General features: G+C 35.3%; 1 protein-coding gene and 1 pseudogene across 4 annotated transcripts in view; one reads left to right on the plus strand and one right to left on the minus strand.

Annotated features, from left to right (window-relative positions):
- TRMT11 (tRNA methyltransferase 11 homolog) overlaps positions 1 to 27,724 on the plus strand; it is a 56,268-nt gene that overhangs the window by 3,345 nt on the left and 25,199 nt on the right. For 3 of the 4 annotated variants that reach the window (XM_025422956.3, XM_049115276.1, XM_025422953.3), the window contains exons 2-11: positions 3,347 to 3,412; positions 5,299 to 5,372; positions 8,901 to 8,982; positions 9,072 to 9,164; positions 9,410 to 9,544; positions 10,288 to 10,444; positions 19,370 to 19,450; positions 22,069 to 22,233; positions 23,786 to 23,858; positions 23,981 to 24,112. In XM_025422956.3, coding sequence (XP_025278741.1) covers positions 3,347 to 3,412; positions 5,299 to 5,372; positions 8,901 to 8,982; positions 9,072 to 9,164; positions 9,410 to 9,544; positions 10,288 to 10,444; positions 19,370 to 19,450; positions 22,069 to 22,233; positions 23,786 to 23,858; positions 23,981 to 24,112 — 1,058 coding nt within the window. Of the gene's footprint in view, positions 1 to 3,346; positions 3,413 to 5,298; positions 5,373 to 7,713; positions 7,779 to 8,900; positions 8,983 to 9,071; positions 9,165 to 9,409; positions 9,545 to 10,287; positions 10,445 to 19,369; positions 19,451 to 22,068; positions 22,234 to 23,785; positions 23,859 to 23,980; positions 24,113 to 27,724 lie in introns of those variants that run through there. The other variant, XM_025422955.3, reaches the window with a different exon arrangement.
- Positions 21,149 to 21,349, minus strand: LOC112645756 (U4 spliceosomal RNA; annotated as a pseudogene).

The raw sequence follows: 27,724 nt of genomic DNA on the forward strand, positions 1-27,724 counted from the left end.
CCCGACGTGGGACTCGATCCCGGGTCCCCAGGACCGCGCCCTGGGCCAAAGGCAGGCGCCAAACTGCTGCCCACCCAGGGATCTCCAGCTCAGTTCTCTTTTGCATCCTCATTGTGCAAAGGCTGCAACTTCTTAGTCTGGCATTAGCCCGCCGTTGCATGCTTCTTTTCTCCGTCTCCCCACACCTTCCCACTTCCTACCTCAATGCAGCCAAAAGTGAGTCCCCCCCTCATTCCCTGGATTTCATGCTTTGGCCTGTGCTGCCTTTTGTCTAGTTGGGTTTTCCCTATTGCAGTCTTCAAAATCTATTGATTTTGCATAGTCAGCATGCACTGAGATTTACCCCCATATTCATTTTATTTTAGGTTTATTTTTTTATTCTTTTTTCAAGTCTGCAGTTTCTTTTTAAATAGGCTTTTATTCTTTGTCAAAATTCTTAATTATGTCTTTTATCCCCTTCAGTATAGAAAGCATAGTTATGTTAAGTATGACAAAGTGTCGAAAGCGTACATACATACATACATACATACTCACTATGATAAAAGAAGTCCTGTGGGTCTGTTGCTTTTATGTGTTGTTTCTCTTGGTTCTTTTTCATATGTGTGCTGGCTTATTTTTTTAAAATACATCCTAGATGTATTTGTAAAGTTAATTGAAATAACATGAGGCTCAGAATGATGTAAACCCTCTTGAAGATAGGAGCATTAACAGTCTAGCATGACTTTAACTTATTTTCAGGTATTAAGTTTTGGTTCTGTTCTAATTCACACATGTTCCTCTGGTGTGTAGCTTTTGAGGATCCCAGTCCAAACTGGGTGGTTTATCAAGCTGCCTTTCTTCTCCATGGATGGCCCAGTATTTTTGTGCCTAGCTTCATTAGGCTGTCCAAAGGATCATCCAGGCTCACAGCTGCCTTTGGAATTGGTAGATGCCCCAGGAAGCAAGTGGCTGCACCTTGGGATTTCTGCCTTCTGAAGTTTGGTTTGCTAACTCTTGTCATCGCTCCACGCCTTCAAGCAGATGCCAGGTTCTCCTAGTTCTCAGCAGAAGGGCTGAATCTGAAGCCTAGTTTGCGGTTGGTAGAAGTGGAAATCTTCTTCCATCTGTGCAGATTCTCTCTGTATTCCAGGGCATAAGTCCGTTTCTATGAAAACTTTTCTTCTAAAACTGAAGTCATCTCTTCTCCCTTGAACAGTAGTGTTAAACCTTTTTGCTTTTACTTCTTTAAGAGCACTCACCATTTTACACCTCACATTTGTTACTAGGTTGAATGTATTGTTCTATTAGACTGTAACCTCCCTGAAGATAAGTATGTATTTATCTTTACATAGTTCAGTGGTTTATACATATTAGTTTTATAGTAACTATTGAGTGAGAGGATTCCTTTGGGGAAGACCATCAAAAGCAGAGTCTACACTTTTGAGTCCATCTACTGTATTAGAACTGCTAAGCAGCAAAACTTATGAGTAGCTGCCTTTATGATTTAAAATGAGAGATTAGGAATATAAGTGTGGTCCTGTTTTACCCTTGTAGAATTAATCAGGGCCAGTTGTAGTTGGTGCCTGCCTTACCCCACTAGAGTTCAGACACCTGGGTTTTATTGCTGGCTAAAAAAATGGATGAAAAAGTGAGTGGCTAAAAGAACTGAAAAGCTCACGTAAGTTGATGCATGAGGCATGCCCCAGATCATGCCGTATTCTTATATCCAGTATAAATGTTCCAGTATAAATGTTCCTAATGTAGAAAGATTCTCAACCAGAGAATGAAACCAGAAAGTGAAGTTGCTATAAGAGTAAAGATTTTGTGTTTTGCTTTTTCCAAGTAGATTGATGGAGTAGTATAATACAAGTTTTGCTTATAAGTTTGGGTAGTGGAGCTAATGCTATGCCATAAAACTTCAATAATCCTTCACTTTTTTTTTTTTTTTAGACTCATAGAGACTTTGGGTTTTTTGGCCTCTTACTAGTTTTTAACAAGGTATCACAGGAGCAGCATTTTTGATGTTTTAAATGTAAAGCTGATTTCCTACTATGTGTTAGTGTAGAATGAACATTAATCATTCTAGACCAAAGTAACTTCATCTATAACTTAATGTTTCTCTTAAAAAAAAAAAAAAAAACTCCTGTCAGTCTTGCTTGATTTCTTGAGCCATTGGACCTCAAGGTCATCATCACCTTGAGTCCTTTACTAACACCCTAGGTTCTGTGCTCCTGTTGTCACAGACTTCCTTACTTGATGAGGCAGCTAATGATTCCTATTTTACAGATGAGAGAAGTGGCTTGGCTTGTGTAGAAAACAAACAAACATACATATGGCCACTATTTGGAAGAGGTGAAAATAAAATTGTGGTTCGTCAGACTCTCAAGTCCAGTGATACCTCCTGTTTAATGTGTGTCACTCATGTTGCAAAATGACTTTTGGGTTACCTTCAGTAATTTACTGGTAGACTATGCAAGTTCTTGGTCTGTCCATATAATTCAACTGAATTTAGCCCTGTGTAAGTCCAGGGATTAAAAAAAAAATATATATATATATGCATATATACACACACACACACACACACGCACGCACGCACACGCATATGCATACACCCTCATTATGAGTTGGGTGTTAAAGTCTCCTTTTCCTAGTTGGGATAAAAGAGGATTGTAGGCCCCCAGAAGAGGGGACAGACATATTTCTAATGGGATTACCTCCTTCGTAAGATTTACAGAGAGGAGTGGGGTTCTACTTGCTTTATGTTATTTGAGGAGACACAATTTGTTAGCGGTATATATTGTAAAATTTGCATAGTCATTTTGTATTTATCAGTACAAAGTGATTGCTTCAGAGAATATAATACTATCTGAACAGATTTCAACTTTGCATTCCTGATGTTTTTAAAGTAGCTACAGCTATTCTCTTTCTAGTTCTATAACTTTATCCAGAAAGAACTTAACTTGCTGTTAAGGGGGTTAACTTGCTGTAACTTTTCTTTAGTGAATCCACAGTGATGCTTCCTGGTTAATCCCTTATTTTTTGTCTGAACGTCCTCAACTTACCTGTCTAATAATTCATCTTATTTTTATTGATCAGTGTTGGATTACTAATCTGTAGTGTTTGTCATCCAGTTTTTTCCATTTTCTGAGCAAGGCTTTTGGCAATCTTGTGTAAAATTTCTCAGAAATTACTGTGTTTGTGACTGTAAAATTTTTTCAGAACCCAGAGTTTGTAGTTTATCTGGTGTTGAAATTTAAATGCCTTGGGTAGGTACTCTTAAAAAAATCTTATTGTACCTATATCTGTTAATAGTCTTTGAGTTCCCTCTGTTAAAATATGTTTTTTTTCTATAATATTTTTAATATAGGAAATAAAGTCTTTGCTGTCACTTTTTGGAGGTCAGTTCATCAGTAGTCAGGAAACTTATGGAAAGGTAAGTTGAATTTATATTTTTCATTAGATCATGTGCATTATGTTTACAAATAAAACCTTGAGTTTGAAGAGAAGAACTACAAATCTTAAATTTATATTTGTACAGTTATTTGTTTCTTTCTAGGGGCAATTAATAAAAGATATTTTTGGGAAAAAGTTGTGGTTTTGGAAAGTCATTTAAATTTATTTCCAGTATTCATTTAGTTTACTCGTTTTGAATTTTTAATTCAACACTTAAACCATAATTGGTATCTGTCCCTTAATTGAAAAAAAGGGCTGTTTCCCCTTGATGAGGTATGATTAGCATTAGAATTCAGAATTTAGTGGAATTTCAGACTTATAGTGGGAATTATTTAAACATTTAAAATTGTGTATTATAAGATTATAAATTTATGAGCTTTGTATTTTGTTTTTGATAGTTTATCTGTGTATTAGAGAAGCTTGGAAAATAGAAAAAGAAAAAATCATAATTCTTCCTTTACATGACTTACAATCTGAGGGTACTACCTGCAATTTTTTTTCATATACTTTTTTTCCTTTAGTTCTAATACTACTTATGAACTTTTGTAGTCTCTTTTTCACTTGATAGTATTAATATAGGCACATGTTGCTACATAACCTTCATCACTAACAGGATTGTGTAATACTTTCTATTGATTAGCTCTACCATTATTTATCTAATGATTTCATTCAGATTGCTTTTAAATTTTTCTAATAAAAATAATACTGAGATAGCCATCTTTTTTGTTTGGATTATTTTGAATTTTTCTGTAGAATAGTATAAACATTGGAAGAAGAAAGACTGGGTGTGACAGGGAGGATTTCTTTCAGAAGATGAGACAACTTAGTTGAAAGTCCGCTAAGGTTGGACTCCTGGTTGACTTTAAGTACTGTGGGAGGAGGAAGGGGGTAGAGTATAGACATAATTGGGTGAGGATGGCAAACTGAGGTCAGGGTTCTGCTTTTTCCATATTCTGGCAAGGGGTTGTCTGGGTGGGGATGAAAAGTGCCTGTAATCAGGGTGCCCGGGTGGCTCAGTCGATTAAGTGACCAACTCTTGATTTCAGCTTAGGTCATAATCTCAGGGTCTGTGCTCAGCGTGGAGCTTGCATAAGTGTCTGTCCCCCCACCCACTCCCTACACCCACGTGTGTGCACATGTACGCATGAGTACTCTCTCTGTAAAAATAAAATACAAAACCTTTTTTTTTTTTTAAAAAAAAGTGCCTGTAATCTTGATGGTTGAGACAGAGGATTGGTAATCACCCTTGATGCACCTGAAACTTTTTTCCTTAGGTAATGATAATTTAATAATATATCCTATGATTTTCAATCATAGATACTTCAATCATAGATACTTCAAAGAGTTCCTTTTCTACCCCTTCAGGTGGCCACAACTACTTAAAAAAGAGGGATCATTCAAAGTAATAGAGTACTTAGAAGTTAAAAATAAAATAGCTGTATTATAAGGAATAATGAACAATAATAGAAAAATCTGAGATTATACTTTGGTTAATTATTGATTAATTAAATTTTTGTTATAAATTAAAAAAACAAATCAAATGAACTTTGATTATTTTGGTCAAAATACATAAGCGAGTAAATAGAAAATTGATCTGCAGTTTAATCTTATATTTGCTGATATTTGCATTTATGGTCATTTATAAAAGTTTTTCTGATGTTGTACTATATTATCCTAGCAGGTTACCCATTAAAATAATTTACATTTTTACTACTGGAGCAATTTTTATTTTGGTTAGAGTCAGATCAGGTGTTTTTACAGAAAAGTAGCAACTAGGAATCTCTCCTTACTGACTCCTTGACTCCTTGGCACACAAGGCCATGAAAGCAATTACAAGTAAGTTGTATGTTGTTATTTTTTTTTCAGTCTCCATTTTGGATTCTTAGCATTCCCTCTGAAGATATTGCCAGAAACTTAATGAAACGGACAGTGTGTGCCAAGTAAGAGAGACTTAAAGTGTTTTCCTACAGATTGTACACATTACTTCTACTTCTCTGTGCCTTTTGCTATGTTGATAGAGGATAGAAGGGGTTGTTGTGGGGAGCTCCCTTTAGCTTGCAGATACCCGAATTTGCCACTGGGTGGTGGTGGAAGAATAGGGAGTTCTCTGCTGAAACGGGGAGGGAATTTTCCTGGTGAAATGCATCAACACTTGTTTTGGGTAATGTTAAAAAACTTCTATATTAGGCAGGAATATGATACAAGATGTAAATGCTTCATTTACATAGGATAAATGCCACATTTAGTTATAACCAAAGTACTGAAAATCGAACAATGTTTTTCTTAGAGATGGCTTTTAGTTGGGTGAGCAGATTGAAGTGTGAAATGACAAAAAGTAGGGACTGCCATGAAGTACGTTTTGCTGTTTTATTTGTTAGCGGAATCCCAACTAGCATATCTTGTGTAGATTACTATAATGATGTTGCTCATAGTGTGTCCTACCTGTTTTTTAGATACTATCTTTGGTGTCTGATCTTTTTTCCTTTTTTACCTTCCTTGTTTCTTTCCTTCATTCTTCCTTCTTTCCTTCCTTCATCTTTTAAATTGAAACTTGCTAATGAGTCTTATTTATTCAGTAAAAATGACTAGCAAACAGAAACAACTAAAAACCCACATATTTTGAATAATTATTACTTTTGGTTAGCATATTAAAATTTATAGCTCTAAGAGTTTGATTTTAGCAGATAAGGCTTATTATAAAAATAGCTTTTTGGTTTAAAATAGCTACTTGAGCTCATATCTTCTGCATTTCCTTAATGGTGCAACTAATAACTATGTAATGATTGTATATTATTATATAATAGTTTCCTTGATTACTTTTTATTATCTGTATATTTTGAATAGCTTAGGTTGGGTATACCCTCAGTGATAGGTAAGTAAGGGTTGTATTACTGTAGACATCTTCTGTCTATAAACTTAATAGAAAGCAAAGGAGGAGTTCCTTTTCAAATGATAAAATTCACAATCCTAATTGTAGCATTAATTGTTCTGGAAGTATGGGATGCCTGGATGGCTCAGCGGTTGAGCGTCTGCCTTCGGCTCAGGGTGTGATCCTGGAGACCTGGGATCAAGTCCCATGTTAGGCTCCCTGCATGGAGCCTGCTTCTCCTTCTGCCTGTGTCTCTGCTTCTCCCTCTGTGTCTCTCGTGAATAAATAAATAAAATCTTTTTAAAAAAATTGTTCTGGAAATAAAAGACTATTATAAGCATGAATTGAAAATTATTATTTTTTAATCTATTTATTCATGAGAGAGAGAGAGAGAGAGAGGCAGAGACACAGGCAGAGGGAGAAGCAGGCTCCATGCAGGGAGCCCGACGTGGGACTTGATCCCGGGTCTCCAGGATCAGGCCCTAGACTGAAGGCAGCACTAAACCACTGGGCCACCAGGGCTGCCCATGAATTGAAAATTAAATTCAAAAAAATTTTTTGTGATACCCTAGGGATTAATAGTTAATTTTGTTTTGTTGATTTATTTTTAACATGGAATATTTTCAGGATGCCACAAATAGAATGAAAAATGTAATAGACACCTAGGTATCTACCTTATTAGATCTCAACATTTTGAAATATTTGATACAGCTTCCTAAAAAAAAAAAAAGAAAAAAAAAAGTGGTTTACAAAAACCATTGACTCTGTGCACCTTTCCCAATTCCATTCCCCTCCTTCCCTCAAAGGATAGTTTCCTAAGGAATTTTTGTCAGAAAGATTTCATTACTACTTCCATAATCATTAAAATATATTAGTTAATATCCATGCTTCTTTGTATAGCACCTGTGAGAAATGTTGCAGCTTATATAAGCTTTACAATCTCTAAATTATGGATTAAAATAGTTCAGTCACATATATATGAAAACTGTTTACTCTGAAAATCTAAATCATAGAAGGTATTATACATTAGTGTTCGATTATAGCTGAAGCTTTTCATGTTATATACCTAATCTTTATTATGACCATTTAAAATAGAAATTTATGAATATATAAGTTCTTTCTGAAAAAGAAGACATGGAATCATAGTTCATTGATTCTAGGTTATCATTACAAGCACTAGTTCCTACATCATTAGGGTTAATTATGATCTGTGAAATTCGGTTTTACCCTGAATGGCCTGGTCTGGGATTGTTTTTTTTTTTTTTTTTTTTTTTTTTTTTTAAATTTTTGAGAAGCAGTGTATTATAGTGCATGTAGTCATGTGTGGAGTCTGGAGTCTGATGGATTGGAATCCTAGCTTTATTAATTGCTATATGACCTGAAATAGTCATTTTAATCTCTTTGTGCCTCAGTTTCCTCTTTGGTTCAGTGGGTGAAGATACTGGCAGCTACCGCGTAGGGCTCCTATGAGGAACAAGTGAGTCCATATTAAATGGCCTTAGAACAGTCCCTTGTACTTTGAGTTTGAGTTACATTCCGTGTTAGCTTTTATTATTTTTTACCATTTTTGTTTTTCAAGGTTTTCCCTTTTCAGAGGTTGAGTCACCTCTGCTTTCCCTCAGTTGATGCTTCCAGGCATCCTCTCCCTGAAGTTTCACGAAGGCAATGAACTTTGTTTTGTTGTGTCCTAGTGCCTAGAACAATTCCTGGTATATAGTGATCCTTAATAAGTATTTGTTGAATAAATGAATTGATCAAGCTTATTATTTTTAAACATTAAGAAAAAGTCCTGAATACATGGAATTTGGGGACATCTATTTTGAATAATTGTGTTTGCTGCTTTTTACTTTTTGTATGTTTCTATAGGTGAGGTCACCCCTTTAGTGATGCCTAAGTAAAAGTAGAATTATTGTAGAGGTCCTTTTTCTATAAATTTAGTAGAGAGGAAAGAAGAGTTTGTTTTCAAAGGATAATATTCTCAATCCTAATGGCAGCATTATTTACATTTATAAAGTAGTTTGAATTAGGTCCACAAAACTATGCTACTATCTAGATTTGAGGTCCATTACAATGAATTCTTATTTATAATATTTGTAATGAAATTTTTTCTCGTGACTGTTTAAGTGTTCCTTGAAATTGGTGGAAGCTTGAGGATTTTTTTATAGTAAGAATTCTCTTTTTGTAATAGTTAGAAAAATAAAAGTTACTAAATGTTAATAAGTAATTGCTGAATATTGTAACATTTTTAACTGCTCATTTTTGTTTTGTGGAGAAGACATTGGGAAAAATTGGATTTGCTGCAGCTTTTCACCTGTTTTAGTGAAATAAATGATGTTCCTGCATCATTTGTATTCTAGTATAAAAATATAATGAAAACTTGGAAAAATCTTGAGTTAAATTTCCTTTCTTTGTAAAGTTAAACTTCTTTGTGTGGTTTGGACTTATGTTTATTTTTAGGACACATTTCTCATTTATAGCTTAGAAAATGCAATAATTGTATTAAGGGAACAAACATAAAAAAGTAGGGAAGTAATTGTTAAATATTATTGTTAAACTGATTTTTTGTTACTGAGGTTAGTACTAATCATTTATTTCCTAGGTCCATATTTGAATTATGGGGTCATGGAAAATCTCCAGAGGAGCTATATAGTTCTCTTAAAAACTACCCTGTGGAGAAGATGGTGCGTAGTGAAATGTATTTTTATATAGGTATATCTACAGATACTGTAGAATTACTAAGCTTAAAAGAATTCATTTGCTTTTATTTTAGGTTCCATTTCTACATTCAGATTCTACATATAAAATAAAGATTCACACATTTAATAAAACATTGACACAAGAAGAAAAAGTCAAACGAATAGATGTAAGTGAATTTAGCAAAAATGAAAAAAAAACCTGTGAGAGTAATGTGGTCTGATTGCTGTTGATACGTAATAATTTCTCAGTTCTGGATAAGTGCTTATTTTGTAGCATATTGTGTGTTAAATAATTTTCATGTTTTGTCTTAATTTAATGCTGATACCAAACTTACAAGATAGGTATTATTATATAAGCACTGTTTTTCCTTTAAAATTCTCATGGGACATGAGAATCACTCTTTTTTTTCAGGCTCTTGAGTTTCTGCCATTTGAAGGGAAAGTGAATTTAAAGAAGCCACAGCATATATTCTCTGTACTGGAGGATTATGGTTTGGACCCAAACTGCATCCCTGAGAACCCACATAATATTTATTTTGGTAGATGGGTAAGCAAGTATTCTTTTTACCTGTTTCAGATTGTTTCTTTAAAAGCTTAATAGTAGGCCTTTGTGTAGTACTTTATAGGTAAAATTTTAAAGCAATTGAAGACTCAGAACTACTGTATGACTTAAAATCAGTGGAAAATATGTGGTTATATGTTGTGTTTTGTTTATTTTTCTGGAGATTCCTGAGAAGCGCAAGAGGCTTTTTAGATATAGGGCCTAGGTAAGGGGTAATACACCAGGAAAAAATAACATAAGACTTGCCAGAACGTCTGGATTGATTTTTAAGCAGAGAAAAGGCAGGGTGCACTCTGGTAGTAAGGGATCTTATTTGTGGGGTTTTCGAATCTTAAGTTCACATTCTGAAAAGAAATAAAATTACTGCAAAGCAGTCCTGCTCACTTCCCTAGGGTAATGGAAGCTGGGGTTTATGTTACAGAATATTGTTTTTAGGAGAAAAAAAGAGGTGGATAAAGTTTACTTACCACCAACCCCTGGAATTATTGCATTCAAGTTCAATTCAAATTTAGTTTGAAATTGAATTTGTTACAGTAAATTGCAACACACTAAAAAAAATACAAGGTATTTGTCCATAATTACCACAATCACATTTTTTAAAGGAACAAGTGTAGAGCAATGGTAAGTGGAAAGGAGTTTTTATCATTGAGATACTGTGGTTTTATTGTGAATGGTTATCTTAAATCTGTTTTATGTTGTTAAACTAATTTGAAGAATCTCTGATCTAGATTGCAGATGGACAGAGAGAGCTTATTGAGTCATACAGTGTCAAAAAGAGACACTTTATTGGAAATACAAGCATGGATGCTGGTTTATCATTTATCATGGCCAACCATGGAAAAGTGAAGGAAAATGATATTGTCTTTGATCCATTTGTTGGAACAGGTATTTTTATTTAACCGTCAAACTAGTGCATACATGTTGCTTGTTTATGTTAGTCAAGGTTATAGTAATGTTTTTGCTAAAAGATTAGTAAATTTGGACAGAATAATCTTAATTATCATGTGATAGTGGCTAAGAGACAACCACATATTTGTCTATGATAATAACCCAGTATGCAACATTTTTGCCACTTCAAGGATGGTATGATTTTAATTTTGTGGGCTGCTTCTCCAAGTAAACCACTAGGTGGAGGGGCATACCATGCATCGCAATACTGTGCACTGCGGAAATGTTGTAAAGCTGTACAGTTTATTTAAATAGGAGAACTTTTGGGTGGAAAAAGACTTGAGTAACAAGATTAAAAAATATATGTTCATCATTTAACATTGATAAGCATATACTTACATGGAAAAAAATGGTAATGTGTCTTATATTTGATTTGGATTATAGAGCTTTCTAAGTGTGAAAATAAGGAAAGTGCCTTAATTATCAACAGCTAGAGCCTGGCTGCTGAGGCTGTGGTCTGGCCTCTGTACACACTTGATTGGATGGCCTTGTAATTGACTTTGTGTAAGAAGTCCTAAAATTCCAAGTTTGCCTCCTCTGATTCCATGAATACTACATTTTCCCACTTTACCCCATTTTTGCTGGATCTTACTCATACCTAGGGAGCACTCATATTTATGTTTGTCTGGCTAGATTCATTGTGATTCAGATTGTGACAGAACAAATTATGTTTGTGGTTGGCGTTTCTCCCTGTAGCCGTCTTTCCCCATCAGAAACTTGGGAAGCAGTGTTGATGCAATAGCAGAAACATTGTTGAATTAAAAAGTAAAAAACTTCCTGAGGAGATTATGGCACAAGAGAGAGGTTATGTGACTTGGCCGAAGTTAGTGTGTAAATTTCATGAGATTGAAACTCCCGCAGTCTAACTCCAGAGCTCATGCTCTTAACTACTATCTTAGGGCTGCCTCTTTCTGCATTAAGGTCTGTTGGCCAGCTGTTATATCATAAACTAACTTGAGGAATGTGACCACATGTGATTAGGAAGAAAAGTATCAAAGTTAAGAGGTTTTAACCATTGGAATGATTTTCTGTGTTTGTTGTTGAATTAATCTGCTAGTGAGTTTTTCTTCTCCCACTCCCCCAGCATCTCTGTATATCCCACACCCAACATATAGCCTCTTTGTTTCTTTGCTTTCCTCATTATCCTATGCACCTCTCCCAACATTTTAAACTTTTATTGGAAGTAATGCCAAACTTATAGTAAAGATACAAGAATAAGAACAGAGAACACTTGCATATACTTGACCCAGATTAAACTGTTAACATTTGATCTCATTTGCCTTATCGTTTGTTTTCTCTTTCTGTTTATTTACATAATTTTGTTTTCTTTACCATTTGAAGTAAGTTGCATCCATCCTATCAATATATAGTAGTACTACCTCCACAGTTATCATTTGACACTCATTCTATTATAAGCAAGAGTCTTTTATTCTCTCCTATGTATTTATTAATATAAACATGTAGATTCCCCTCTTCCCCCTTAGTGTTCTATAATTCATTACTTTCCTTTATCATTTAGTTGCTCAAATTGTCCCACATTTGCCAAGTGGAGCCCTTTTGTGTGGTTTCTGTCTTTGTGACGTTCCTGTCTTTTATTTTTGAGTACTTTCTTACTTTTTGGCTCATCTTTTACCTGCCCAAACCCTGGAATCAGTCATTTCTCCAGGAAACCATTGTTTCTTTTAGTGGAGAATGGTGTTAGAGACCAAGATCTGGATGCTAGGTATCTTCATTTCTCGACCCTTTCAGCAGACAGGCTAGAACATTTGTGTACAAATGTACACAATATACATATAAATGTGTATGCAAGTACACATGTCCCTATGTATGTACTGTGCGTGCACGTAGTTTTACACACACATATTGTAGAAATTGTGAATTTTCACATATACTACAAATTCTTATCTATCTTGGGACATTTCTTTCTTGCCTAACCCCATTCCATTTTTATATGTGCCTTCTTCCACAGTGAGAATCCTGTTTCCTCTCACCTTCCACACATTTATTCTTTTGCTCATTCCTCTAATACATATAAAATAGTTTCAGAATTGCTTTGCCTTTACCACTAAAAGCAAAGCAAAACAATACAAAAACCCTCTTGAAAGGATATGATTTTAGGCTATGTATTCAGTTCTCTGCCCCAGCTAACGAGCAGTAAAGTTAAATATCGTGCTTTCTTCTTTTTTCCCTTTATTTAAAAATCAGTTTGGAGTTCATTTTTTTCAATTTACCTTCAGTTTTAGATTTTTACTTCCTTCCATCCTTGTGGATTTATTTTTAAATATGTAGAAGATCAGTTTGCTTCCAAAAGTCAGCTATATGAAAGGTACACTGAGACAATTATCACTCTTTTCCATATCCCTTCCATCCTCCTCCCCCATCCCTTGTAGATAACCAACATCTTTTTCAGTTGATTCTTCTTATTTGTTGTTTGTAATGATAGGCAGATATGTACATTTTATTTCTACTTATTTCTTACATACACTACTTTGCTTTTCTCAATTATTTCCTGGAAATCACTTTCTGTTAATTCATAGGGATTATCTTCATTCTTTTTTTATGATTGTACTTCATGGATGTATATGCTATAATTTATTCAGTCTCCTATACTTGGACATAGGTTGTATCCTGTATTTTGGAGTTACAAATAACGACTGCAGTGAATAATCTTTTGTAGATATACTTGCATAATGTTGGAGATACAGCTCTAGGGTAAATTCTTAAAAGGAAGTTCTTTGGGTTGAAGAATATTATGTATATTGTTAAATCTTGCTTCACCAGAGGAATTCATTGTCAAGGTTGTGAAATGTTACCAGTCTCTTGGATGAAAATGTTACCTCAGTGTAGTGTTTTTTTTTTTTTTTATTGGTGTTCAATTTACTAACATACAGAATAACCCCCAGTGCCCGTCACCCATTCACTCCCACCCCCCGCCCTCCTCCCCTTCCAACACCCCTAGTTCGTTTCCCAGAGTTAGCAGTCTTTACGTTCTGTCTCCCTTTCTGATATTTCCCACACATTTCTTCCCCCTTCCCTTATATTCCCTTACATTATTATTTATATTCCCCAAAGGAATGAGAACATATAATGTTTGTCCTTCTCCGACTGGCTTACTTCACTCAGCATAATACCCTCCAGTTCCATCCACGTTGAAGCAAATGGTGGGTATTTGTCATTTCTAATAGCTGAGTAATATTCCATTGTATACATAAACCACATCTTCTTTATCCATTCATCTTTCGTTGGACACCGAGGCTCCTTCCACAGTTTGGCTATCGTGGCCATTGCTGCTATAAACATCGGGGTGCAGGTGTCCCGGCGTTTCACTGCATCTGTATCTTTGGGGTAAATCCCCAGCAGTGCAATTGCTGGGTCGTAGGGCAGGTATATTTTTAACTGTTTGAGGAACCTCCACACAGTTTTCCAGAGTGGTTGCACCAGTTCACATTCCCACCAACAGTGTATGAGGGTTCCCTTTTCTCCACATCCTCTCCAACATTTGTTGTTTCCTGCCTTGTTAATTTTCCCCATTCTCACTGGTGTGAGGTGGTATCTCATTGTGGTTTTGATTTGTATTTCCCTGATGGCAAGTGATGCAGAGCATTTTCTCATGTGCATGTTGGCCATGTCTAGGTCTTCCTCTGTGAGATTTCTGTTCATGTCTTTTGTCCATTTCATGATTGGATCATTTGTTTCTTTGCTGTTGAGTTTAATAAGTTCTTTATAGATCTTGGAAACTAGCCCTTTATCTGATATGTCATTTGCAAATATCTTCTCCCATTCTGTAGGTTGTCTTTGAGTTTTGTTGACTGTATCCTTTGCTGTGCAAAAGCTTCTTATCTTGATTAAGTCCCAATAGTTCATTTTTGCTTTTGTTTCTTTTGCCTTCGTGGATGTATCTTGCAAGAAGTTACTATGGCCGAGTTCAAAAAGGGTGTTGCCTGTGTTCTTCTCTAGGATTTTGATGGAATCTTGTCTCACATTTAGATCTTTCATCCATTTTGAGTTTATCTTTGTGTATGGTGAAAGAGAGTGGTCTAGTTTCATTCTTCTGCATGTGGATGTCTCAGTGTAGTGTTATTTTGTATTTCTCTTATTATGAGTGAAGTCAATAAATTTTTATATTTTAAGGGCCATTTTTATAACTTTGAATTATTTTTCTTGTCTTTTGCTGATTTTTATGTGGACATTTCTTTATTTTTGAAAGTACTTCATATATTAGGGACATTAGCTCTCTCCTGTTTTCTTTAAGTATATAAGATGTATACATACATATATTACATGCATGGAGGTGTGTGTATATATATCCACAAAATAAAATATTTTCTCCCATTTTTTTTTTTGCCATTTGTTTTTTTGCCATGTTTTTTGACTTTGCAAGTAATTCTTTTTGTCATGCAAAAGATTTCCCTATATCTAAGTTATAGACATACCTTGCTATATTTTTCTTCTAGTACTTTTATAGTTTTAGTTTAGTTTCCTTTAGATCTCTGGTCTGTTTGGAGTTTTTCTTGTATGCTATGGGGAATGGATCTGTAATTTCTCTTTTTCCAAATGCTAATAAGCCTTTTATGAATCCTTAGTTTGTTCTTGGACTTTAAAAACTTTTTCTAAAAAAACAAAAACAAAACTTTTTCTGTGAAGTAAGAATTCTTTGAATACATACATGTACATAATGTTTAATATGTATACATACATGTAGAAAAGACTGTAAGGTCTAAAAATGGAGTTCCTAGTATAGGTAAAATTTCTTTCCCTTTGTGTATGAGGTTAGATATATTATGAAATGTTAACTACGGTCAAAATATTGATTACCTTCAGTATGTGGGGCAAGGAGACCTGCTCCTAATTTGCTTTAGAGAAGCTCCTTAGATTGGGTAGTAGGTCTTGGTCATGTGACTGTTTACATAGGGCAATTAATTGAAATTACAAAGAGGAAGATGTTTGCAAAGATCCTGCTAAAATATATTTTTGTAATTTCTGTTTGTAGTTTAAGCATAGCTTTAGAATTTTAGTTTTTGGGCTTTTGTTTTGAAATTGGTGATGTAATTGTGAATAGATACAATTCTTAAGTATAGTTTGTCTTTTTTCTTGGGCCTTTTGTCTCACTGATGGGTAGTACCTTCTGAAGGATTGGAGAAATAGTAACCCTGTGTCCTCCTCCATGGCCATAGTTTTTCACAAAGTATTTGATGCCATTTTTTCCTTGTTTCCTTTTCTAGTATTTTAAAACAAAGTCAAATGTATCCAATTCTTTTCCATTTTAAAAGCAGGAAATTAAAATATATGAGCTTTCCAAATGCTTTATCCACTGACTTCTCATTATTTGTGATTTTCTCAAGGTTAGAAGATAGAGTAGAAAGTTTCTGGGAAGCTGAAAGGAGAGATATTATCTTTTCCTGCCTAAATGCCTTTCCTTTTTCCTTAGACAGTCTGCTATTGTTGTCTAGAATGACATTATGAGCTGTAGAAATTTACTTTCCTTTCCATTTTAGTGACTATGTTGATTTCATTTTAAGAAGATTTTTAAAAAAGTTGTGTATCTCCATTTTAAGAGAGAAGATACCTATCATTGGGCCAGCTCTTAATAGTTAGGAAGTCCTGTTCTAGTGTGAGCATGGCTAAAGGACTGATGAGCATGGTATGTTGAATACCTATAATGGTACAGGCCTGCCTTGATGATATACAAGAGTTGTGAATTAGATATACAACTGTTATTAACTGAGTGTGCAGCATCACTTAATTTCATAACAAATTTTACTTTTGTTATCTAATTGGTAAGCTGAGTGTATATTTATTTCAATTGGTGCTGACCTCAAAGGAGACAAAATGGTATAGAGAAAAGAACAAATAGAGTGAGTTTTAAATCCTTAATCCATCTATTATTATGTTACTTTGGGCAACATTCTTAACTGGTCTGGGTCTCAGTTCCATCATTGATAAAATGGTGATAGTAATATATTGTGAGGATTAAGTGAGGTAAAATATATACATGAAATTCTTAGGAAGTTGCCTGACACATGGTAGACATTCAGTAGACTGTGTAATGGTTATCATTATTATTTTGTTAGGAACTTAGATGCCTTTTTGATGAAAGATGTTAGATATGGTCAATATTGAATGGTGATGATGAACAGTTTGGCCATGAACTCATTTTCTAGTCCCTTCTCTGGCTAATTTCCAAGATACTCATAATTTGCAACTGTTGGCAAGTTGTGACATCAGGCAAGGAAATTGAGGGTTAAAATTGTAAACATCTAATTCTTTATTTATAATGAAAATAATTGGTACAAGTGTCTGCCAGGTGCTCTAGGTAGCTGCAATATGATTTTATGGCAGGGCTTCATAGATACTCCTTTTCTCCTTGCCCTGTCTCAGGTGAGTGAGCTATTTTAGTGATTGAGAATATACCCAGGACAGTATTACACACTCCTTGGCACCAACTACCTTCAGATGATCCATAGTGTGAGGAAAGGAGTGTGGCTCCTTTTGAATTTTATCATTGCAGAATGATAGACACAGGTGCCAGGTGTTGGGAAACTGACTGTCCTGGTCCTGGGAAGAGACTGTGGGGAGAAAAAGAGACAATTAGGAGACCAGTAATTGGTCTCTGTAGTCTGTGTAATAATCTCTGCTTCATTCCCATTTTTGTCCACAATCTTTGTAGTCTCCTTTTCCTAAGTTTCCTAGTGTATCCAGTAAAATTCCTGTTTTCTAGTCATATCCTTTTGCTCAGGCTATTAGTGTAACTTGTTTGAGTTTGTTTTGAAAATGGATCTTGTAGGTATGTAGTATTCCATTTTTCCTCCTTTTCTCCTTTTCTTTCAGCAAAACCAAAGCCCAGTCTCTCATTTCTAAGCTTTTTGTAAGGCTTTTCTCTTAAATTTCTAATGTTGAGAATCACAAATTAGTTTCTATATTTAGGCAAATATTGTGCCTAATTGTGCCATATTGTGTCCTTTTGCCTATAAGATACTACCCTGACCTTAAAGTGGTTGCTATTTAACTAAAGAGAAATTAGAACACTGAGTTTGGGGTATTGGTACACTTGAGAGTATAATAGGAAATTGGGTGAGTCACATTACCTGGCCCCTCACCATTTCACCCCTCCTTGATCACCCCTTCTTCCACCAGAAAGCTTCAGGGAAACTCCAACTGAGGTATAACTAAATGCAAAAAAATACTTCAATTTATTTGAGAAAACAATTAGATGCTTAACAGGGATTACCCAGTGACCAGTACAGAGAAGCTAATTTATATACTGACTTTATTTAAAACTTTGAAAGCTTGAAGGGCACAAAGTAAACTCACAGATGCAGTCTAACAGATTATTCATCTCCTTTCAGCAGTGTGCTCTAAATTGGGTCTTCTCAAAACTCACTCTAACCAAATGGATAAGGTTCTGTTTAAGGAAGCACAGGAAAGCTTTTCTGTTCCCCTTGGCAACTAGTTCTTCTAGGTGAGTATCTGCCTTAATTGGCGGAATCGTAGTAATTCCTCGTAATTTGGGTGAAGTGATTTTGTGAGTATTCCAACTCATCACAACAGAATATCTTTTCCGAAATGTGGACGGTTCCATTTATAGAACAAGACTGATGAGGTTGACCTAGCTTACCTCTCACACAAATGCTTCTTGTAGTTAGTAGGAGGGAACCTAGGTTTTGGTTTCTGCTGTACTTGTTAGTCCTCCATCCTCTTCTTTAGGGACTCCAGTAGTAGTCATCAGTTACAGTATTTTTCACAAGCAAAGTCTATTTATTTAAGTGCATGTTCCCAGACTGTGTTTTTAAATGGCTATGGAAAGAACACCATTAATTTACAGACCTTGACCCTCTGGAGGCACTACCCATCTTAATTTTAGAGATTACCTTTGAAAAGGATATCAGGGAAAAAATATAGTTATTGTCCCTTATCTGAGTCTGTGCATAGTTTTAAGAGTATATTTCTGATGTCAGTTTGACTGACAGATCTTTCTACAGTAGAGCTGTTAGGACTAAGAGCATTTTAATTTGGATGATTAAAAAAAAAGTAAAGTTGAATTAAAAGCACAGTTATTAAAACATTTAACTTTGTGATTCTTTTTCCTTTGAACAGTTTGAAAATACTACCTTTTATTTTAAAGGGTTTCGTTAATTTTTAAATCTTTATTAGGATTTTTCTTCATATGTGAGCTGGGCACAGCCACCAAGTTACTTAGTCCAGTCAGATTGTGTTGGGACATTTGTTCTTACTTCAGTCACAGCACTAAGTAAACAGAAAAGTCATTGTATTAATTATTTTTGTGTATGCTTGCTTGGTAAAGTTATGCAGAAATTCATATTTATAGTTTAAAACAAAAGGCAATTGCTTCATTGGTTACAGGAATAACTATTTCATGTCCTAATAGTTTAATTTTTGTAGGGAGTCATGTCTTAACATATTTAATTATGCCCTCTTTAGTTATTTGAAACTCAGGCTTCAGTGGGAATTGAACCCAATTGTCAGAATTTACTTTTTGCCAACTCTGTGTAGTAGCCTTAAATGCTCATTTGTAAGTAAGGAGCAAGATGTTTGTATAGACCTCTCCAAATCCGATGAAAATGTCTAAATATAAATTATTTTGATCAAAAAAGGTTTGTTTTCCCTAAGTGGTATGTTTAAAATAATGATGCTAAGACATATGTTAATTCCCTATATTGTGACCAATGTAGTGAGCACAGCTTAGGGTTTTAAATCTGAAGCCTTATAAATATGGTCAGGACCAGTGTTCCTCTGTGGTATTCTTCCTACAGCTAGTTTGTAAGACTCTGGATTGGGTTAAGTGGGGGAATAAACAAGAATCTGGGACTTTCTGGTTAACAGACCATATTGTGTGATTTTCAGGTGGCCTTCTGATAGCATCTGCTCATTTTGGTGCATACGTATGTGGGACAGACATAGACTACAATACAGTTCATGGCTTAGGTGAGTAGAGGTTCTAGACTGTTATAGTCTTTGTTCTTGTACCAAATGTGCCTTTAAAATAAATAAATGGGTTTACATGGCGTTATGCATCTGTCTTTTATGTTAAGATATAGAGTTGTGATAATAATGTAGTTTTACTTATTTTTATAAACTGATATTTCGTTGGGTATCTGCTTTTTATGAAGCAATCCAGTATGTGCAAAGTGATCTCCTGGGGGAGCACAGGATGAATAAGAAAAAGCTCTCCCCACAGGCTTAGTTGAGAGAAATTTTTTTTTTTAAAAATTGGCAGACTCGAAGGTTGTGAACTTTAGGGCTGGGAAGGAAGTAGGAAAGAGACTAGTCATCTTCTAATCAGCATGTCTGTGTTAATAACATGTACAGTTTCTGTTTAAAGATTATCACCATTTTTTTTTCATAATCCAACGTTGCACGAATACTGGATTAATTTCTAGTCCTTGAGTACCATATCATTTTTAATTTCATAACCAACCAAAATATCTTTGAAGCCGTTAAGGTGATAGTAACTTAGAAAATTCTGCATTAGACTGAGGTTAACTCAAGACACATTTGCTTGCTTTTGAAGCCACTTTGGAAACTATTTTAAAATCTAGACACTTTGCTAATGATGTGTGATTTGATGGAATGGAATCAGACTAAAGAAAGTATTCCCATATACCTGAATGGCACTAAAAATGGCAAATTTCATCGATGATTCTGAAACTATTTGTGTTGGTATTCCATTGTTGTAACTAGAATCAGCCTTTCTTTCCCTCACACAGTTATTCTCAAGTTACTGTATTGGTGAGAATTTATTTTTTATTTTATTTTTTTTTCCTGAAACAATTTGACATACTGTGTTTGACCTCTCTTTTTTCTTCCTTGACTGTCAGGAATTTAGCAAGATTTATCATAAGAAGAATTGGTTATATTTTACCAAGTTTACCTAAGTGAGCTAACCAGAAAAAGATATTCTTGGCAACATGTTAGAGCAGACAAAGTGCTAAGAAGAATTATTCTGGTTTGCTTTTAGTAGAAGCAGTATGTTTACTTTAAGGAGATTGTCCTACGTAATTTACTAGAATTCTTATTTATGAAAGCTGTGTTATAACCTTTCAGTCTACTTGGATAGAATTCTGATTGAAGTAGAATTTTCTCAGAGCTTATCCAAGATGCTTTTAAATATGCCCTCTGTTTCATATGCTTGTAATCTCTTTCTATGCTCTCAAATATTCTCAAAAGTCTCCTATTTTAAAAGAACGAAACCTTTCCTGTCCGTCGTGTAGGGGGGCCCCTCTAGCTGCCACTTTGCTTTCTTCTTCCTCACTGTCCTCTGCCCATTATTTTCTAGCTTCCAGGCCCACAGAAACCTCTTACTAGGGCCACAGATCTATAGCATTTGGCAGTGTTGACTTTCGTACAGCCTCCCTTGGTTTCCTGCACTGTGGCCTCATCGGGTGGTACTTTTACTTCTTTGACTGTTCCATCTCCATCTCCTTAAGGCCCTGTGGGTTTCTTTGACCTGTGATAACATGTTCCTTTTCTCTAGGCTTCTCTCTCTGACCAGTTTTCCTATCACAGCGCATGTTATGCAGAGTCATATCATTCTTCCCATTTTGGTTTTTTTAAGTTTTGTTTCTGTTGTGAAGTAGATCAAGATACAGAAGAGTGTATAAAAATAGAATAATTATAGAATAAACATGTAAATGCCAAGATTAATAAAAAATGTCATTCATTCTTATGGGTCTAACTTAAATGCCTATACTGATATCTCCTCAGTATATATATTCTGGCCTCTACCCACTGAATAACTCTTTCTGGATGGGAAAAGTTTTCAATTAGCAATAATCGCGCCTCGGATAAACCTCATTGGCTACGATACTGCCACTGCGCAAAGCTCTTTCTGGATGTTCTATAGGTAGTTCACAAGCACAATTGATACATTTTAAATGGATCTCATTTTTTCCTTTAAGCTGGGCTCGATCTCATATCCCTGAGATCATGACCTGAGCTGAAATTGAGAGTTGGATACTTGGCCATCTGAGCCACCCAGGCACCCCTGTTTCTCCAATCCTAATCAACAATATCATCATCCACTTGTGTCTCCTAAATGAGAACTTTTGAGCTTCTTCCTTCAACCTCCACTTTAACTTTTTTCATCTGTAATGTCTCAATTTGACTTCTTCTCTCCATGGTCACAGAGCTCCTGCATTTCCCAAGTTAGCTTTCTTTGTTTCTGTTTCACTGATCTGATTCATCCTATTTCTACACGGGGTTGTTTGCTCTTGGAGGAAAGAGACCATGTTCGATACAGCTTTGTATCTTACTTGTATATGCTTTCAATTCAGTAAGTATTAAATGAATGTTTGAAGGCAGTTTTACTTGAAAGATGACAAAACAGGATCAGTTAGTACATTTTACTATTCAAAATATTTTTTTTTGTAGTAAGTTGAAGTAAAAATAGCTGTTTAAATAAAGTTAAGATTTTAAATGAAAGCAAGTTTTATTCGAGTAAATCTAGGTTTAGATGTGTTAACATTACTTTTAGCTAAATGATAAGAAATAAGAATGCTCTATTTGATTTAGTAGTTTCTGTATTCCTTTTTCTTTCCCTTTAGGAAAGGCTAGTAGGAAAAACCAGAAATGGAGAGGACCAGATGAAAACATTAGGGCGAATCTTCGTCAATATGGTTTAGAGAAATACTACCTTGATGTCCTGGTTTCAGATGCATCTAAACCTTCCTGGAGGAAGGGCACATATTTTGATGCAATCATCACTGATCGTAAGTTTATTTTTATACAAAAGTAGGAGTAGGATTTGTTTCCTAAAGTCATTTACATTTAAAGTAGAAAATTTATCGACACACAGAAAAATATCAGGTTGTACTAGTATTCTCCCCCCACCCCCTGACTTCTTCACATAGTGAAAAGGAGAAAAATTGTGAATATAAGGCAGGATACCAATTTAACTCAGTAGTTAAGAGTTTTCTGTTTTGGTTTTTAAAATTACATATATTGTCTTCTTTTTTTCTCTTCAGTTTCTTTTTAGAAGCATATATTTGTTGTAAATTTTTGACTAATTGGTTATTAGTATGCCAACTGGAGCCAAAATGTTATGTGCAATTAGAGTGTTAGATGTCAAAGAAGAGAGTTTTATTTTAAAAAAAATTTTTTTCTGAAAGACTTACTTGAGAGAGAGAGAGAACACACACTTGTCTGTGAAAGGCAGGGAGGGGCAGAGGGAGAGACTTCCAGGCAGACTGCTCCCTGAGCACAGAGCCCTATGTGGGGCTCAGTCCCACAACCCTGAGCTCATGACCTAAGCTTTGAAAACCAAGAGTCGGACACTCAACCAACTGAGCCCCCCAGGCGCCCCAAAGAAGAGGGTTTAGGGTATCACATAACTCTCCATGTGTAAGCTTTGGTGTATTGCTTTGTTTTTGTACCACATGTTTTCACTGACATCTCCTTTCTAGAGTTATAAGAAATTTGGGATTCTGTGAGCTGCTAGGCTTTTGAACCCCCTGAGCTTCAGGAATGTGAATGAGAACTTTTGCCTCATGAGTTCTGGGCATTGCAGGCGTCCTAAGAATAGGTTGGCCTTCTCTACAGTATATTGTAGTAAATCTGTAAATAGCGGCAAGTATATCTCCACCTTTCTATCTCCACTCGCTTCAGTTCTTTGGTAACTTAGGTGGTTTCAGATTGAACAAAAATATTATCAAGGCATTGCACTGTCATTATGAATCTACTTTATAAATACCGGGTGACTTTTTATTAATAGTCTATTCTCATTCTGCATGTATATTTATATAAAGTATGTATTTTGTTTTGGTCCATTGAGAGTGAGTTGGATGCACTGTGGCCTCTTACCCTCATATTTCAGTGTGTATTTCCTAAGAACAGGGATAGCCAGAGTACAGTTTTCAGTTTCAATAAATCAAGGCAATAGTTTAATTTTAGTTTGTCATCCACTGCTGTCAGTCACCCAGTAACATCCCTTTATTTCTTTGTTTTCTCCCTCTGGGACAGTATCCAGTCTGGTGTCAGGAATTGCATTTTGTAATATCTCTTTTAGGCCTCTTTTAGTTTGTCACACTGTCACAGCCTTTGTCTGTCTTTTTATGACATTGACATTTTTGGAGAACACAGTGGCCTGCTATCCCTCCCAGTGTTTTAAATAGAATGTTCTGTGTTACACATTCTTGGCTGCAATATTTCATAGGTGGAGATGTATTCCTCTCCGAGTGTCCCATCTGGGGGCCCATGATGTCTGTGCCTCACTGGTAATTAGGTGACTTTTGACTCTTCACGTTACTTATGTTTTCTGTCTAGCTCCATATGGTATCAGAGAATCTACAAGAAGAACTGGTTCTCAGAAGGAAATACCAAAGGGGATGGAAAAATGGTAAGTGACAGTTAAATATGATATGTCACTAATTTGAGAAGAAGCATGTTGTTCTTTTTAATCAGCTTAGTTTAGTAGGCTTAAGGTTTTCACTGATTTTGAAATTTGTTTTCTTTTTCTAGTCCAGAAAGCCATGTTCCTGTTTCCCTGAGTTATCATCTGAGCGATATGTTTTTTGACCTGTTAAACTTTGCAGCTGAGACCCTCGTATTAGGTGGAAGACTTGTCTATTGGTTACCAGTGTACACGCCAGAGTATGTAATATTAAATAATTTTATTTTTAATTTTGCTTGTATATGCAACATAATTTTTTCCCTATTTCTCATTGTATTCAGGATAAATATCTTTGTGTTTATTTTTTTTAATTTTTATTTTTTTTTATCTTTGTGTTTAATGTTTATAATAGTCTTTGCTTACCTACGTATGCATATAAAACAGGCCCCTTCTTAGTGATTGAATTGCTTTCACCTTTGTATTTACATCAAGAGTTGGCAAACTGTATGTGGTTCAGATACGGTTTTCAGCCTGTTTTTGTAAGGTACTTGAGCTAAGATGAGTTTTTACTTTTTTTTTTTTTTATTTAAGATTTTGTTTATTGAGAGAGAGAGAAAGTGAGAGCACACAGGGAGAGGGAGAAGCAGACTCTCTGCTGAGCAGAGAGCCCAGTGTGGGGCTGAATCCCGGGAGCCCGAGATCATGAACCGAACTAAAGGCAGACACTTAACCTTAACCAACTGAGCCACCCAGGTGCCCTGGGTTTTACATTTTTAGAGTTGTTAAAAAGGAAAAAAAAAAAACAAAGAAGAACATGTGACAGAAATTTATGTGGCCACTAAGGCTAAAATATTTACTGTGTGGCCCTTTATAGGAAAAATTTACCAGCCTGGGTTGTGCCCCCATTCTTAACTCAGGGCCTGATATATCATTAGCTGTTGGTGACTGTTTTGCCAGGCCACAAACAGGTAATTTCTAACAACTTAGTTGAGTGATCCATCTACTACTAGCTCACATTAATATATATTGGTTGTTATCACCTTATGATATTCAGTACATCTTTTTTAAAAGTTAACATCAAAATAAAAGCTGTGCATATATTAAAGCCTTGATTATGTTCCATATTATTAATTTGGGTTTTATTATTTAGTAATTATTAAATACAAGCAGAGCTGTGTACATCAGCAATGAAACACAAGATGTCTTGAATAAATAGGGTCTTTAGATTTGAAAGATAGTTCAGTGTCAAGCTCAAGATTCGGCTATTTCTTTAACCTGCCGAACCGTACTAACCTGGATCAGTTAGTACATTTTACTATTCAAATGTATTTGAATTTTACTATTCAAATTTTAAAGATTTAAAGAAATCTTTAAAAAAAATTATTTTAGTTCCTGTGTTTACATAATTATACAGAATGCATTTTAGAAGATTGTTAACTTATCTGTCTTTTCAAAATGGTGGATGGTCCTCAGTTGGAAGCTGTGATGTTTTTTGTTTTATAAACCTTGTGTTGGAAGTTACCATGGCCTAACTTTAGTCACACATTTGTTTATTGGCTGATAAGACTGTACACATTCATGCCCAGATTCCTTAACACTGGCCTTAATGTTTGGCTGCCAATGGTAATCTCATTTAATCTTTTCACTTTAGAAATAAGGAAAATTATTTCCAAGGAGTGAGGTGACTTGTCTACAGTTAATAGCAAGCCTTTGGTTTTCTTACTCCTTTGGCTTTGTTCACTTAATTCAACAGTCTATCAGATCTCAGTTGCCTGGTATGTGAGGTGATAGATGGAGTTTTATTAATATTTTCCAAAAAGAGCACTTTTGTTTCTTTGTATACAAAAGTGGGTCCTTCCTTAGATAAGCTGAATTCCAGCAGCAAACTTTGTTTTTGTTTTTTTTTTTTTGTTTTTTTTTAAGATTTATTTCTTTGAGAGAGAGAGAGGGAGAGAGAGAGAGCATGCAGAGTAAGGGAGAAGCCCTCCAAAGGCAGGGGAGGGGAGAGGGAGAGGGAGGAGGAATCCCAAGCAGATTCCTCACTGAGTTTGGAGCCTGATGCAGGGCTGGACTCCATGTCCCCAAGATCATTGAACTCAACCAACTGAGCCACCCAAGTGCCTACCGCCTCTTTAAATTAAAGATTTATTTATTTATTTTAGAGAGAGAGAAGCTTACTCTTCTTTTTCAAGTTTCAGGGCTAAATTTTTAAGTTTATTTTGAGATAGGTTCAGACTTAAATAAAAGTTTCAAATGTAGCAGAAAAAAAAATATCTCATCCAGATTTTCCAACTATTAATGTGCGCTTACTGTATCTTCTCTCCACCCCCCCCCCCCCCCCATTACATGAATCACATACCCATTATCATTCACCTCTTTTGGAACTATTTGAGAAGTTGCAGATGATGATGCCCCATCACCCCTACATATTTCATTTTATTTCTCAGAAATAACATTGTTGTCAAAGCGCAGTCAACCCTCCAAGTTTGGAAATCAGTATTGATAACACTACTGCCCATTTTAGGGACCCTATTCAAATTTCACCAATTGTGGTCCATTGGAGAAAATGTGCTCCATTAAGCCATCATGTCATTCTTCTCCAGTCTGGAATAGGTCCCCATTCTTTTTTATCTTTTGTGTCCTTGACAGTTGTATAGAATATATGGCTTATATTAAAGGGTGTCCCTCAATCAGGGTCCATCTGAAGTCTTTTCTTTCTTTTTTTTTTTTTTTTAAATGAGGGAGGGGGCAGGGAGGGGCAGAGAGAGAGGGAGAAAGACAATTGGTATTTCTTTTATAATCATATTCATGTAGTGCCCTTGGTAGGAACACCACTAAATTATACTGTGTTTTTTGTGCATTGCTTCATGGGGCACATAGAGTTAACCTCTACTAGCGATCTTAAACTGGATCATCTGGTCATGTGGTTCTCTGTCAGGTTTCTCCACTGTAAGTCATTATTTTCTCCTTTGATTAGTGTTTCATGGGGAAAGTTATCCCAAGATTACATCAATATCTTACTTTTCATCAAATCACTATTCACATTGACAACTCCATTGTTGACAACCACCACAATGGTGCTTTTTTGTTCCATCATTTCTTCTCCATTTTAAGTTGGCATTCTACTGTAAGGAAGAGTTTTCCCTTCTTCTCCTGTTTGTTTACTAATTTATCAATTTATATTGCTATGGAATCATGGATGCTTATATAATTCATTGGGTTATAATTCATTACTGTCACTATTTTGTTGCTCAAATTGTCTCAGATTTGATCAGTGGGAGTCACTTTGAGGTGGTTCCTGTGTTCTTTTGAAATATCCTCATTAGTTTCTGTGTACTTCTTATTTTTTGGCATTTCTGACCACTATTTTGTAGTTTATTATTTAATTATAATTGAAGTTGAATGTGCTTAAGAATATCTTTTGTAGTTCTTTTGTTTTTTCCTTTCTCTTTATTACAAAATTAAATTGGAGGTACTTTTAAGTATTTTTAATATTTCTAAAGACCTTACAAAATGGAAGCTGGATATTTTTCAATGACTTCTGGATTTTAATAATTTACAACAAGGGAAAATTTCAAAATGCATATAATCAGAGGGATATATTTGAAATAGAAAAGGGATATGTATTTTTATCACTTTATTTAAAAAAAAAAAGATTGATTTTTTTGAGGTGGGGGAGGGGGTAGAGAGAGGGAGGGAAAGAGGGAGGCCAAGCACACACACTGGGAGAGAGAGAGAAGCAGACACTCTACTGAGCAGGGAGCCCAATATGAGGCTTGATCCCGGTACCCTGGGATCATGACCTGAGCCAAAGGCAGACAACCGACTGAGCCACCCAGACACTCCTATCACTTCTCCTATTTTTTATTTTT

The sequence above is a fragment of the Canis lupus genome, chromosome 1 (genome assembly GCF_003254725.2).
Source record: "Canis lupus dingo isolate Sandy chromosome 1, ASM325472v2, whole genome shotgun sequence".
Taxonomy (NCBI): domain Eukaryota; kingdom Metazoa; phylum Chordata; class Mammalia; order Carnivora; family Canidae; genus Canis; species Canis lupus.